General features: G+C 39.5%; 1 protein-coding gene across 2 annotated transcripts in view; it reads right to left on the bottom strand.

Annotated features, from left to right (window-relative positions):
• Positions 1-14041, bottom strand: part of ERCC5 (ERCC excision repair 5, endonuclease) — a 33815-nt gene that overhangs the window by 11554 nt on the left and 8220 nt on the right. For both annotated transcript variants that reach the window (XM_055335608.1, XM_055335607.1), the window contains exons 3-9: positions 13287-13402; positions 12706-12792; positions 11178-11238; positions 8950-9093; positions 6204-6411; positions 4408-5484; positions 1364-1608 (exon numbers count right to left, since the gene is read on the bottom strand). In XM_055335608.1, coding sequence (XP_055191583.1) covers positions 1364-1608; positions 4408-5484; positions 6204-6411; positions 8950-9093; positions 11178-11238; positions 12706-12792; positions 13287-13402 — 1938 coding nt within the window. The remainder of the gene's footprint in view (positions 1-1363; positions 1609-4407; positions 5485-6203; positions 6412-8949; positions 9094-11177; positions 11239-12705; positions 12793-13286; positions 13403-14041) is intronic.

The following is a 14041-nucleotide window of genomic DNA, read 5'->3' as shown; positions in this document are numbered from 1 at the left end:
GCCTCATTTCAAGAGTTACTGTAAAACGACAATTTGTGATGTGTTTTGAGTTAATTTTGTTATATCATACAAGACACCAAAGTTGGTTTTTTTCTAGCACTCTCCTTTCTCCATCCAACTCCTCTGTAGCATTGCTGAAAATTTGTTCTCCATATAAGCGTGGATCCAGTTCTGTACTTTCTATTATGTTGTATTGATCTATTTGTCTCTTTGCCAGGGGCAAACTGTTCATTACCATTGTTTGGTTCTGTTGTAGAACTCTATTTTGTTCTACTGATCTATGTATCTATCCCTTGGCCAATATCATACTCTCCTGATTACTGTAGCTTAATGGTAAATCTTGATATCAGGTAGTGTGTAAGTCCTCCAAATTTTTTTTTTCAAAATTGTTTTGACTATTCTAGTTTCTTTGCTTTTCCATGTCAATTTTAGAATCAGCTTATTAATATCCATCACTGGGTTTTTACTAGAATTCATTAATCTATGGATCAGCTTGAGAAGAAATATCTTTTTTTTTTTAAATTTTTTTTTTATTTATTTATGATAGTTACACACACACACAGAGAGAGAGAGAGAGAGAGAGAGAGAGGCAGAGACACAGGCAGAGGGAGAAGCAGGCTCCATGCACCAGGAGCCCGATGTGGGATTCGATCCTGGGTCTCCAGGATCGTGCCCTGGGCCAAAGGCAGGCGCCAAACCGCTGCGCCACCCAGGGATCCCGAGAAGAAATATCTTAATAATACTGGGTCTTCCCATCCAAAACCACATCTATTTAGGTTTTCCCTGATTTCTATTATCAGTGTTTTGTAGTTTTGAAATACAGATCTCTCACATATGTTGAAAGCTTTATATGTATTTTATGTTTTTAGGTATTACAAGCTGATTCTAAAATGTGGTCCTTGCTGTGGAATGAACTGTGTTCCCCCAAAATTCATATGTTAAAGCCCTAAGCCCAAATGTGATTGCATCTGGAGATAGTTCGTTAGGAGATAATTAAGGTTCAAAGAAGTCATAAGGGTGGGGCCCTAATCTGATAGGACTGTAGCCTTATAAAAGAAAGGTATCTCCTTCCCTCCCTTCCTACTCTCTCCCCTTCCCCCAACCCCCTGCCCCTACCACATGAGGATGTGGCAAGAAGACATCCATCTGCAAGCCAGACAGCTCTCACTAGGAACCAAATTAGCCTGTGCCTTGATCTTAGATTTCCCAATCCCTAGAACTATGAAAAAATAAATTGTTATTTAAGAAGAAAAAAGCATGCAAATAGCTAATAAACGTTGATCCAGTAACTTCTTAAAGTTCAAAAGCGATTTAACTTGGCTCTTTCTTAGCAATAAGTGAAAACTCAATGTCATATTATTACCAAATTAATATCTTGCCATTCATTGAGTGAATTGTCTGCATCTTTTCCAGCTTCTTCATGTGGCTCACTATCCAAAGCCTCACTTCCAGAGTTCTGTTTTAGGAGGCCCTCAGAGTCATCCATGGCGTCTTCCTTCTCAGCTCCTATCAGTTCTTCACTTTGTCCAGAAGGAGATTTGGGAGCTTCGTGTAACTCTGCTGGAACTTCATAATTACTAGTTATACTCTGTACTTCGATGAAACTTCCTATACCAAAACAAAAAGGTCCCTTTATTTACAGGTGAAACTTAAAATTATCCTGAGATCATCAAAAGCATTCCCAATGTATAGTGAAAAACGTTTTACCCTGAAAAGACTTGGATTTACTAGAAAACACATAAGGGTAGCATATTACTATTAAATAAATTTAATAACAAATGCCTGTAACTTCAAAATAAGCCTTTTTCCATTAGATAAACACACTGCTTTTAAAATGAGAAAAAGATTTGCATATAAGCTTTATACAAATATGCTAAGTTAACTAATATTGTTTCAGAGTTCAAAAAGGAGAGGGATCAGAGGATGTAAACAATCATGTAGGTTGTTAAATATGTTGTCATGCTATTTCACTATGAACACAGCAAAGAATAAAGCTGAGACTTAGTGGAAAGAATCCCAAATAAGTACTCAGGAGAAACAGCCCTTCTCTTCCATCTTCCTTTCCTCTTCTCTTCTCTTGTGTCTTCTCCTTAAGGAAAAATGATTCCCTTCTTTTTATTCAGGTGGAGGAGGCTGGATTTCAGGATGCAAACAGGACAGAGTGGGCTGGAGATCCCAGAATGGGGGCTGGGGCCAAGAAGACATCAATGGGACCAGGAGTTGGATACAAATCAAGAGGGAATAAGTAATAAATCAATATATTAAGGATAACGGAGTAAGGTTTCTCACTGTTAAAAAGAGAAATTGTAACAAAACTGGAGGCTAAAATGAAATCAGATGTTGGATTGGACTGCAGGTATCACTATGAACTTATAAATTTTTATATATGAAAATATATATTTATTTGTAGAGAAATACAGATGGGTGTGTGTGCATGTTTGCATATGTATACATAAATATACTTCCCTGCTCTGCCCTGAAAGGGCCTGAAGCAATGACACTCCAGTAACAGTGAATACACTCAGGATCCAGATCTTGGTTTCTAAACATCATGCTCTATTATAGGGAACTACGGTTCTCTGGTGAATTGGCTGAATCTAGGGACAGGGCAGGGCGAGTATAGGATAAATCTGTAATATCTTGATCAGAAAGTTAAAAAAAAATCCTCAAAATATGCGGGGGAATTGTCCAAACTCACAGAAGCCAGCCTGAAGGGGGCCCCTACTGGCCAAAGCCAGGACAATTCCAACAATAAAGTATGATAGCATCATAAGTCACTAAATAAAGTAGAAATTCTTGAGTCCACACTGATATAAAAACACAGTAAGTGAGGAAGAGGGGGAGATCTTCCTTATAAAAGGATGTAAAATGAAAAATACGTACAGAACGATGGAACTAGGAAACTGCCATTTGGCAACTATTGTAGTAATCATTTATTTAGGCAAAAGTTATCAATAAATGCTAAAATAAGTGGGCAAAGCTTTTTTTCAGGAACAGCATATTTACATAGCCTCAAAAATTCCTTTCCTTTAGAGGCACCTGAGTGGCTCAGTAGTTGAGCATCTGCCTTCAGCTCAGGTCATGATCCCAGGGTCCTGGGATCAAATCCCACATTGGGCTCCCTGCGAGGAGCCTGCTTCTCCCTCTGCCTATGTCTCTGCCTCTGTCTCTGTGTCACTCATGAAAAATAAATAAAACCTTTTTTAAAAATTCCTTTCCATAAAATACTAATTACAAAGAGGAAACAGTAACTTTAGAATGGAGAAGCTCAGCAGATACCAGGAAAAAAGTTAGCTTGTGTGTGTGTACAGTCAATTCTTGTAATTCACAGCAGTATGTTCTATATAGTCACTGTGAACAATGAATCCATGAATATGTTACTGTTCATCGAGTAAATATATTTATAATCACAAATCCTAAATCTTGGTAAACTCTATAATTTCTTTATCTTACAAAAGAGAAAATGAGGTTTTGGAGTGTAGAAACTTGCCTGAGGCTGACCCACTAACAGGTGCCAGAATTGGGATTCAAACCCCATCCAACTAGCTCACGCCAGAGCTCCTCGGTCTGCACTGCACTGCTCTCTCCCATGTTTACCTTCTGGTCACCTCTGTGAGACAGCTGAAACATTGACACCTTGTGCAACTGCAGCTGGGAGTGGTATGGCAATTCAAATTTCTAGACACTTTACTCAGGTCCATGAATGACCACAAAGATACTACTGCTGCGTATTGATTCTGGGGTTACAAATCAATTTTTATAAGTAGCCAATTTTGCAAATAAGAAATCTGTGAATGAGGATCGACCATATAGAAGTCTGTACAGATATAAATATATAGTAAGCATGTATATGTATATAAATACATATAAAAAGACAGGGATAGAATAAAGCAAACATGGTAAAGTGCTAGCCATTCAGGTACTGGATGAAGGAACCAGAAAGTTTTGTAACATTCTTTTAAATGTATTAAGTTTAATTATTTCAGAGGCACCCGGGTGACTCGGTTAAGTATCTGTCTTTGGCTCAGGTCATGATCCTGGGGTCATGAGACTTAGCCCCACATCAGGGTTTTTCCCTCTCCCTTTGCTCCTCCCCCTGCTTGTACTCTCTTTCTCATATAAATAAATAAAATCTTTAAAAGAAAATTTTGTAATTATTTCAAAACATAAAGTTAAAAGACTCACTTTTACCTTTTCCAACCAGGCTACTCCCTCCTTTAAAAAAAAAAAAAAAAAAAGAATCAGCTGTGTGTCCTTGGGAAAGTCGTTTCACCTTTCTGAGCTCCTAGTTCATTATCTGAACAAAGTGGTAACTAGTGGTTAACAGACTAAACCACAGAATCTCTCTGTGGCTCCTGTAGAAGTGAAACTTACAGTTCAGTATCTCTGAAGCGCAAATGCACTTACCATCAGATTCACTTTCTTCAGAGTCCATTTCCATTGGCTCCATGGACTTAGGAACTGAAATTAAGTCCTGGTCTGCGGATTCCACTGTCTCATGTTCTTGGATGGTTTTCAGGCAATTCTCAGGCTCTTTACCATTAAAGGATACTGCATCTTCTAAGTTACTCATCGCCTCCAAAGGGACACTTTGTGTATTACTCGTTTCTTGCAAATGGAGAGTGCCAATTATTTCAGAATCACAATTTTTTTCACATTCTGTTTCATCATCACTTGAAAGAACAGAGGAATCATATTTGCTGCCCGATGGACAAAGCTCTTGTAGCTCAGGCTCTTTGGTGTATGTTTCATTCCTTGACACAGAACTTGAACTCATCGCAGGAGTTGGTTTCAGTTCTCTCCCACTCTGGAGTCCAGGTGCATCACTGGGCATCACCATTGTGCTTTCTGAAGGAACTGGGTCTTTTCTACCCTTAACAATAGACTCATCGCTTTTCTGAAAGGCCTCACTCACCAAATGCATAAGTGACATTTCTTCTTTTAGAACACTTCCTGGACAGAAGACAGGATGTGACAAATGAGCTGGGTCTGCCAGCCTCTTGCCAGTGTCAGAGCTGGTTTCATGTGCAGAGTTCATAAGAGGTAGATGGGGTCCTGTTGGCAAGAGCATTCCCTCACCATCTCCCTCTTTAAGATCTTCAACAGTTTCTTCACAGCAACTGTTCTCAAGCAACTTTTTCACTCCTGACCCTCCTGTCTGCACATCATTTCCAGCATGTGCTTCCATGTCTTCATCATCGTCAAGAACTTTCTGAATAGCTAATACAGTAAGTGGTGACACAGGTGCATTCTTTGCATCAGATCGCTTGTGCTTCTCACTCTCCCACTCCTCTTCCGAGTCGCTTCCCAGCATAGCAGCCTGCATTGCCAGGGAAGTTCTTGGAGAAGGAGGGGTAGCAGCAGGTTCTTTCTCCGGCTTCAGTTCCTCACATGAAGATGACTTCATGTCAAAAGACCTGCTGTGCATTTCACTGGAAGAAGGCAGAGGCTTTGAATCCTCTGCAACTTTCTTAGATTGAATACCTTAAGAAAAATTAAAACTTTTCATTATGTAGTTTTACAGTGAGATAATATACTCCTAGTAAGATCAATAAAAGAATACTGGTTCTCATAAATGAAGTTATAAATTTTCATTTAAATAGCACTAAAAGAGGAACGCCTGGGTGGCTCCGTAGTTGAGCATCTGTCTTCTGCTCAGGGCATGATCCCAGGGTTCTATGATCGAGTCCCGCATTGGACACCCTGCGGGGAACCTGCTTTTCCCTCTGCCTATGTCTCTGCCTCTCTCTCTGCATGAATAAATTAAAAATAAATAAATAGCAATAAGAGATAGGGTAATTGGGTGACAGGCATTAAGGAGGGCACGTGATGTGATGACCACTGGGTATTATACTATATGGTGGCAAACTGAATTAAAATTAAATTAAAAAACAGCACTAATAGTTAATTTGTTTTTTAATTTTAAAGAGGTTTGTACAGGGCCACTGAGTAATGTACAGAATTGTTGAATCATGATATTGTACACCTGAAACTAATATAACACTATATGTGAATTATAGTGGGAGTAAATAAATAAATAAATTTTAAATACATAATAAAAAGAGTAGGTTAGTACAATAGTAGGTAATCCATTAAGGGCTACATATATTTATTATTACACAAGTATGGTGGTAGTTCCTAGAATTCAGAGACACAACATATTTTTGGTTTTTAACCATCAGGTAAATGATGCTACCCAATACCTCTTATCAAGATGTAATGCGACGTGTCTTCAGAGACCACTCTCCTTGACTCTACCTCCTTCAAAAAGCCCCCTTCATCTTCATATTGCCTTTGGATTTGTCCTGACTGTTGCTGATTCATTTCCTTTTGGACATTTTCTATGTGTTGATTTAGATAGTTTTTTTTAAGCAAGCCTTTGAGCTGATACTGTGAAAAGTCATTAGACTCCTAAAATAAAAATAAATAAAATTATTTTTTTGTATTAAAAACAGATATTATTCCATTTCCTTTCTTTTCCCCACCAGGAGACAAAGAGTAATTGATTTTTTCCACTGATGACATTTTCATATTTTTTTAAAAGATTTTATTTATTTATTCATGAGAGACACAGAGAAAGAGAGAGGCAGAGACATAGGCAGAGGGAGAAGCAGGTTCCATGCAGGAAGCCCAATGTGGGACTCGATCCCAGGACTTCAGGATCACGCCCTGAGCCGAAGGCAGACGCTTAACCACTGAGCCACCCAGGCGTCTCATACATTTTCCTATTTTAAAAGTAAAATCTGAATACTAGGAAAAAACTATAACTACCTTATTAAAATATAATCTTTAAAACAAAAAGATTCAGGCAAAAGAAATCATGGATACTGTTAATGATTTAATCATTTACTCAAAAAGTATTTATTGAGCACATAATGCATGCCAAGCACCATGACATTTTGATTACGGCTTAATAAATAGACAACCTTCTGGAATGCAGCTAAATATGCAAGTAAACTGGGGCCCCTGGGTGGCTCAGTCAGTTGAGCATCTAACTTTTGGTTTTGGCTCAGGTCATGATCTCATGAGCTGTGACATTTAGACAGGCCTGCGCTTAGGGTTGGGGGGGAGTCTGTTTGAGGATTCTCTCCCTCTGCCCCACCTTTACTCATGCCCTCTTGTGTAGGTTCTATCTCTAATAAATAATTTATGATAATAAATAACATTATAAAGCATTTTCTGGAAGGCATTTTCTAGGAGGTTTTATACGTATAATCCCATTTTATTTTCAGCCACCCCATGAGACCTGTGTCATTATCTCATCTACAAATGAAAAAGCGGAGACAAAACAAGTAGCCTCCCTAGAGTCATAAGGATACTAAGGGGTAGATGTGAGATCAAAAACAGGTTGTCAACCCTACACTGCTTCTATTGCTATTATGTTAATACTTACTATTATTACTATTCTCAATATTGCATTTGCCCAATGTACAGATACAAACGTCCAACCTGGATGACTCAGACCCTCCCTTCCCTATCAGAATTACAGATGCCATGGGCTGCTGAGCAACACTACCCTCTACCCTACCATCTACTGATCCAGGCTCTGGATAACAAAATAACAAGAGAACAAAAGGGAACAAATCATTAGGGACCATCTCCCTTCTTCCCATGCCTTACCACTGTTGTTTATATAACCCAAATTCTATTTTCTCAAAGGCCAGCCAGAGATCCTTTCACACTCAAGAAATAAAATGCTGATAAACAGACTAAGCCCAGATTTTTCTCCTAGAAATGAAAATAAATTTACTTCTGTCCTTTCCATATCATTTCTCCACACCTTAGTATTTTCCTGTGTTCACACTATTCATGGAAAAACAAAGGACTGATAGGGAAAGAAATAGGACCTGTCTGCCTTTTTCATATTTTTGGTATCAATTTAAGAGGTGTTCAAAAAGTTATGGAAAATAAACCACTACATCCATTCATTAGGAACTATGCTGCTGCCAAATGTATACTCTATCCTACAGTGAGTTAAAGAATGATGTGAGAAATAATAGGTGGTAGCAGCAGAAAGGAAAACAAAACTCATTCACCCACTAAAAGCAGTAGTAATTAATGGTGTAGCATGAGCAGGAGATAAGCTTGACCCCAACTCCACACACCAACTGCTCCAGGTTTCTGTGGCTGTAGAGCCATCAGCAGATGCTCTAAGTTGAAGAATTTACCAATGAATTCCCTATTATCATTGTCTAGAAAGAGGAAGAAGGAAGATGAAGGTCCAATTGCATTTCTAGGCCTGCAGCCAAAGAAGAGACACCTGGAATTTCAAGTTAGAACATACTTTTCCATTGTCATTCAGTTCTATATTACTATTAGTATTCTAGGGTTAAAATAACTTATGAACTAACCTAAGAACTGAACCACCAAGCATATGCTGAGCACTTAGTATGTGATAGATACTGACCTGGGTGCTGGAAATATAGAAGTGAGAAAAACAGGCACATTTGGATGCTAAAAACTATAAAGAGACATTACAGCGTGTTATGAGAACACAGAGCAGGAGAAAGACCTGCTGCTTTTATTTTTTTTATAGACTTATTTATTTGAGAGAGAGCACGCACAAGCAAGGGGAGTGAGAGACAAAGAATCTCAGGAAGACCCATGCTAAGTGTGGACCCGAATGCAGGGCTCAATCCCCCTGACCCTGAGATCATAACTAGAGCTGAAATCAAGAGTCAGAAGCTTAACCAGCTGAGTCACCCAGGTGTCCGTGGTCTTAAGTAGAGAGTCAAAAGACTTCTTTGAAGAAATATGTATAAGTCCAAAGTTACAAATTATATAATGGATCAAATATATATTACAAATATTTTTGTGGATCTCTGAGACACAAATGCTGTTTACTGAACATAGATGTTATATAAGTAATACTTATCAATTTGCTTTTTCTAATCAAAAATTTTGCTGAAGTTCTTAATTCTAAGCATTATATGTTGTTGTGTATTTCACCTCTGGCATTGCTTCAAATAAGGTTCTTCTTCGCTTGGTAAATTCTTTCATATCAGTCAAGATTTCATGCTTTATTTCAAGAGGCAGGCTGCTAAAGTCTTCAGACTCAATATCTATGGCATGAGGATTATGAAATAACTCTTCCTGTAAAGAGTAAAATGTAACTATGAAATTTACATTTCATTCACTTAATTCTATTTATCCTGATATTTATTGCACCTACTGTAGACATAGTTCTACGAAATCTACAACAGACTAAATACAGTTGTACATAACCTGCAACAAGTATCAGAGAACAGGTAGATTAGGGAATATATCCATTCACTCACTCAATTCACTAAGAAGAAAAAAATACTTACCAGACACTCCTAATGTGCCAGGCACTGTTCTAGGTGCTAGGGTACCGGGCAGAACATGCCAGATAAGGTCCCTACTCTTAGGCATGGAGAAAGACATATAATAACCAAACAAGTAAATAAATGAACAAGAAAATAAAGCAGGTTAATCTGATACGAGAGTAGATTAGGAGAAGAGGAAGAGAGACAACATTTGTTAAAGAAGACCTCATTAAAAAATGACATGTAAGCAGGGACTTGAAAGACACCAACGAGACTGATCAATGACATCCCAGGTCGCAGGAACAGCATGTACAAGGGCAATAAGGCAGGGATTCAAAAGGCAGGCCTTTTGGATTTGAACAATATCTGTAACTCCCTTAATTAGATTAACTTTGTTTTGTTCTTAACCTATAATCAAAAATGAAATGATAAGTGAGAAATTCAGACATAAAAAAGTAAAAAAACTTTTCTAAATTTTAAATAATTACCAAAAATAATTTAAAACTCTTCATTCGTAAAGAAAATAAAATAATACAATTTGCTGTCCTATATGTAGGTATGTTGTATAGGTGTATATGCAAGTCAGCCAGCACTTGGGCCAGTCAAGCTCAGAACACCCCGTGCTTTCCCCACACTAAGGGAGCACCTTTCTGTTCCCATCAGCCCTCCGAGGTAGGCATCATTAGTATTTTTGTTTTACCAAAAAAAAAAAAAAAAGAAAAAAGAAAAAAAGAAAAGGGAAATAAAGCCTTGGAGAAGTTAAATTGTCTAAGAACACATAGCTAGGCACAGGACAGTCCATACCTAAATGCACGTCTTTCTAATCACAATGTTCATGGTCCTCACCATGACTGCTGTCATTTGCTGTATTAATAATGCAGAAGTTGAGGCTTGTACCTCAAAAGTCTTATTACAGTACATTAATTTGTAAAAATGTCATTCATTAAAATATGTGAGGTGATGGTTTTAAAACATGACCACAGATTCTGACACTCTTTCATCTAATTCCTCTCCCCTTAAATAGGGGCTGGCCTCGCTGACCAACTTCTCCCAGACAGAATGCACACAGGAGGGAGGCTGCACTACATCCGAAGCTGGCTAGGAAAGGCCACAGCACTCTGCCAGCCACTTGTTCTTGGGATGCTTGCCTTTGGAACAAAGTGCCATGCTGTGAACGAGCCCAGGCCACACGGAGAAGCCATAGGCAGGTGTTTGGATGGGCAGCCAGCATCAACCACCAGACATGTAAGGAAGCCCTGGAGGGGACTTCAGCCCCAGCTACGGACTGCCTGCATTTACACGGGAGACGCGCAGAGAGGACTGCCTTGCTGAGCTAAGCAGCACCCGGAACGGCGAGAGGAGGGTGACAACTGTTTTCATGCCACCAAGTTACACAGCAACGGATACCTAGAACATAGGCACAGACATACATTCACATATATATGCATGCATGTATACCTAACATGTACACACACCCAAATACACACAGATGCTCAACCATAAGGAGTGGGGTGGGAGAATGGGCTGATACATACCAAAATGTTACCTGAAGTCATTTATGGGTGGTACGTTTTCTCTATTTTTACACAAGTAGGTATTACTATTTATACTTATTGTTTGTTTAGTTGTTGGTTGTAAAAGAAAGATGGCTTATTTTGGATATCCACGTACGCATAATGGCAAATGCCATATAAATAGGCAAAACGTGTATGGGTGCCTGTGTATTTGTACAAACACATGCACATACACATATACACACACACAATAAAGAAGGCATCTATTTTTTTTTACCAGGAACTTCCATAAATTCATACTACCTCATTATTCATTTTCGTGTCATTCACTGCAAATAACAGAATATATTCTGAATTCAAAAATTACATTAAGTACCTGTAATGCTTGTTTTTGACTCATTCTTTCTTGCCATTCTCTTTCATCTTCTTCTTCTGAACTGAAAGTCAAGCATACATTCATAGTATCTATGATTTAATGATAACTTATAAAAATATTTCCTGAGCAAGGGGCCACTAGTTGTAGGAGCTACAATGGTACCTAAGATGGCACGATACGTGCTGTCATTGTTCCCACAGCCAGTCAGGAGGGGACACATGCCAGAGAGCAACCACAATACGATCTAACGATGTCCATCACAAGGGAGGAGCAGGTTGCTAAAGTTGCAATAAGGGGAATTATCTCACTCCAATGTGGATTGGCGGTGGCGGGGGGGAGGGGGTGGTGTCCTAAAGTTTTCTGGAATCTCTGGCAATTGCACTGCTTGGACTCAGCCACAAATAAGAAAGGTACAGTTGTAGAGTCTGGGGAACATTCATGGAGACAAGTGTTCCATGCAGCAACACTACATCCTATCAACATCTGGAAACAAGGGAAAGAAAGCCTGCCTGGAGATGATAGAGAGGACCTGGTGAGGTTGGAGAAGCATGTGATTAAGAGGATGAAGTTTTATCCTAAAGAAATGAGAAGCTGGGAAGCGTTTCAAGCTCTGAAATGAAATTATCAGGTTTGGGTTTTAAGAGCTTCTATACCACAAAGCAGAGATTGAACTTGGTGGGTAGGGGTTCCAGCAAAAAGGGAAGATCAAAGACAGAGAAAGAAGTGAGGAGGAGCATACTTCTTGAGCGGCCAACAAGAGAATTCTGGTCCGTTTGGTTAGTTTCTCACTCTAAGTTATATACGTTAATATAAACATTCTGATATTCTTTGAGTTTGCTTAATGTGAGCTTGTTCTATACAGCCTGATCATCTATAGGAGAACTCTAGAGAACTCTAGATAAACAGAACTGGCCTGATCCGAAAGCTACCTGGTGTCTCCAGAGCCCCTGAGAAAGGAATGCAGGCAGGTGAGGGCAGAGACACACTTCCTGGCCCCCCTCCTGCACTTCAGCCACAGAAGCCACTGATAGTGAACAGCGACCCAGAGGGACAGTCCACAGAGGAGCCTGAGAAAGTGGCCAGAGAGGTGCCCAGATAGCAGGACGACACAAATGCCACGTCACGTGCAGCTGAGAAGTACAGTAAGCTGACACCTGCGAAGTATCTACTAGATTTAGCAAGGATGTTGTGTGTCATCTTGTAGCGTGGTGGTGACAGAAAGATGACTCGAGCTGAGAAACAGGCAGAGATGGCAAGTGTAAACAAAGGATAGGAAACATGAAAATCCACACCTTCATAAATTACACAGGAACGGGGCTAACACAGGGTCTGCAGAATGAAGAGACAAACCAGCACAAACTACCAAACCACAAGGACAAGTTAGTAACTAAAAATCTTAGTCTTTGAAAAACATTCTAAAAGGTGTTGAGAATGCATTTTCAGATGCATTAATTCCTACATGTCTTATCATGTAGATAAAAACATAAATATATAGACAATTACTAGTTTTAAACAGTTAAACATTTACCTATTTTTCTCTTCCTTCTGTAAAGGTGGCAAAACATAGAGGTCATCTTCTCTTCGAACTTGAGTAAGACTGGGGAGTGCTTCGTCTCTGAAAAGCACACACAGACTTAAGCAGAGGTGACAGGAAATAGGATGTTGAGTCAGTAAGATGCCCCCACTGAGGACATAAGCACTGAGAGGGGGGGAAAACACAGGGCTGTAGCAGGTTCACCCTGCAGCCCTGGCTGCCCCTGGCTGCTGCTGTTAAAGCAAGCATGCCCTCAGGAGAATGGAAAACTCACTGGAGCTCTGGCTCCAGGCACCTCAGGCAGGGCCTCATCTGCAGGCACAGAGATGCATCTAATCAAAGTATAAAGTGCCCACAACCACCACCACAGCTTTCCATTCTCATATCAGAGCTGATCTTCACCAAACAGAGAATTTTCACAACTTCCAGTTACTGGGTCCAACGGATAGCCCACTTATTCCTCTGATTTCACTCTCTGTGATCTGCAAGTTAAAATCAGGGAAAGGGAACCGCAGGAATCCAACACAAAAACTAAAAGCTCTTAATCTTCAAAAGTAATGTAATTTGCTTCTTGCCTTTTGCTTTTTAAGGCAGTTTTGATAGCCTGTCTTTTCAAAAATGTTTTCAAAAGCTTCTCTGTCGTTTTTCTGGAGTCGGTGGCTGCCAAATCCTTTCTATGCCTTCTCTTAGCCTGTGAAAACAAAGGACACAGGACTGTTTCAGGGAGTTAGTATATTAAAAACATTTCTGTGACTTTTCTCCATAGGATTTAGTTTGTCTGAGTTTTCAGATTATGACTGCTTTAGTATTTCCTCCCAACCGTCACATCAGTGGGTATGTTCCTGCTACGCAAAAGACAGACAGTCTCCATCTCCCTACGACTAAACAGACTGGCTAGGATATAGTGTTTGGGAAAGTATTACTTTCAGTTTCTTTTAAATAGCCTTTAACATCCCCCAGAAGCCTAAAACTTATTAGTATATAATTAAGCAAATGTCTCTCAAAAGGGGTTATTAACATATTCTTTAAAATTGCCAAAACCAATCTGATACTGATCTTTATAAAAACACATTACTTGGGGCTCCCGGGTGGCTCAGCCAGTTAAGCTTCCAACTCCTAACTTCGTGACTCCAGTCATGATCTCTGGGTCATGGGAATGAGCTCTGTGTCAGAACCATGCTCAGCAGGGAGTATGCTTGAGATTCTCTCTCCCTCTGCCTCTGCCCCTCCCCCTGCTCTTCCTCTCGCTTTCTCTCAAAGAAAATAAAAATCAAAAATAAAAAGTACATTACTAACATGCCATTCTGTCCCTCAACATTCAAGATTGTAT

This window comes from Nyctereutes procyonoides, unplaced genomic scaffold (genome assembly GCF_905146905.1).
Source record: "Nyctereutes procyonoides isolate TBG_1078 unplaced genomic scaffold, NYPRO_anot_genome, whole genome shotgun sequence".
NCBI classification, from domain to species: Eukaryota; Metazoa; Chordata; class Mammalia; order Carnivora; family Canidae; genus Nyctereutes; species Nyctereutes procyonoides.
The sequence above is the reverse complement of the archived record's forward strand: the minus strand, read 5'-3'. Positions and strand labels throughout refer to the sequence as shown.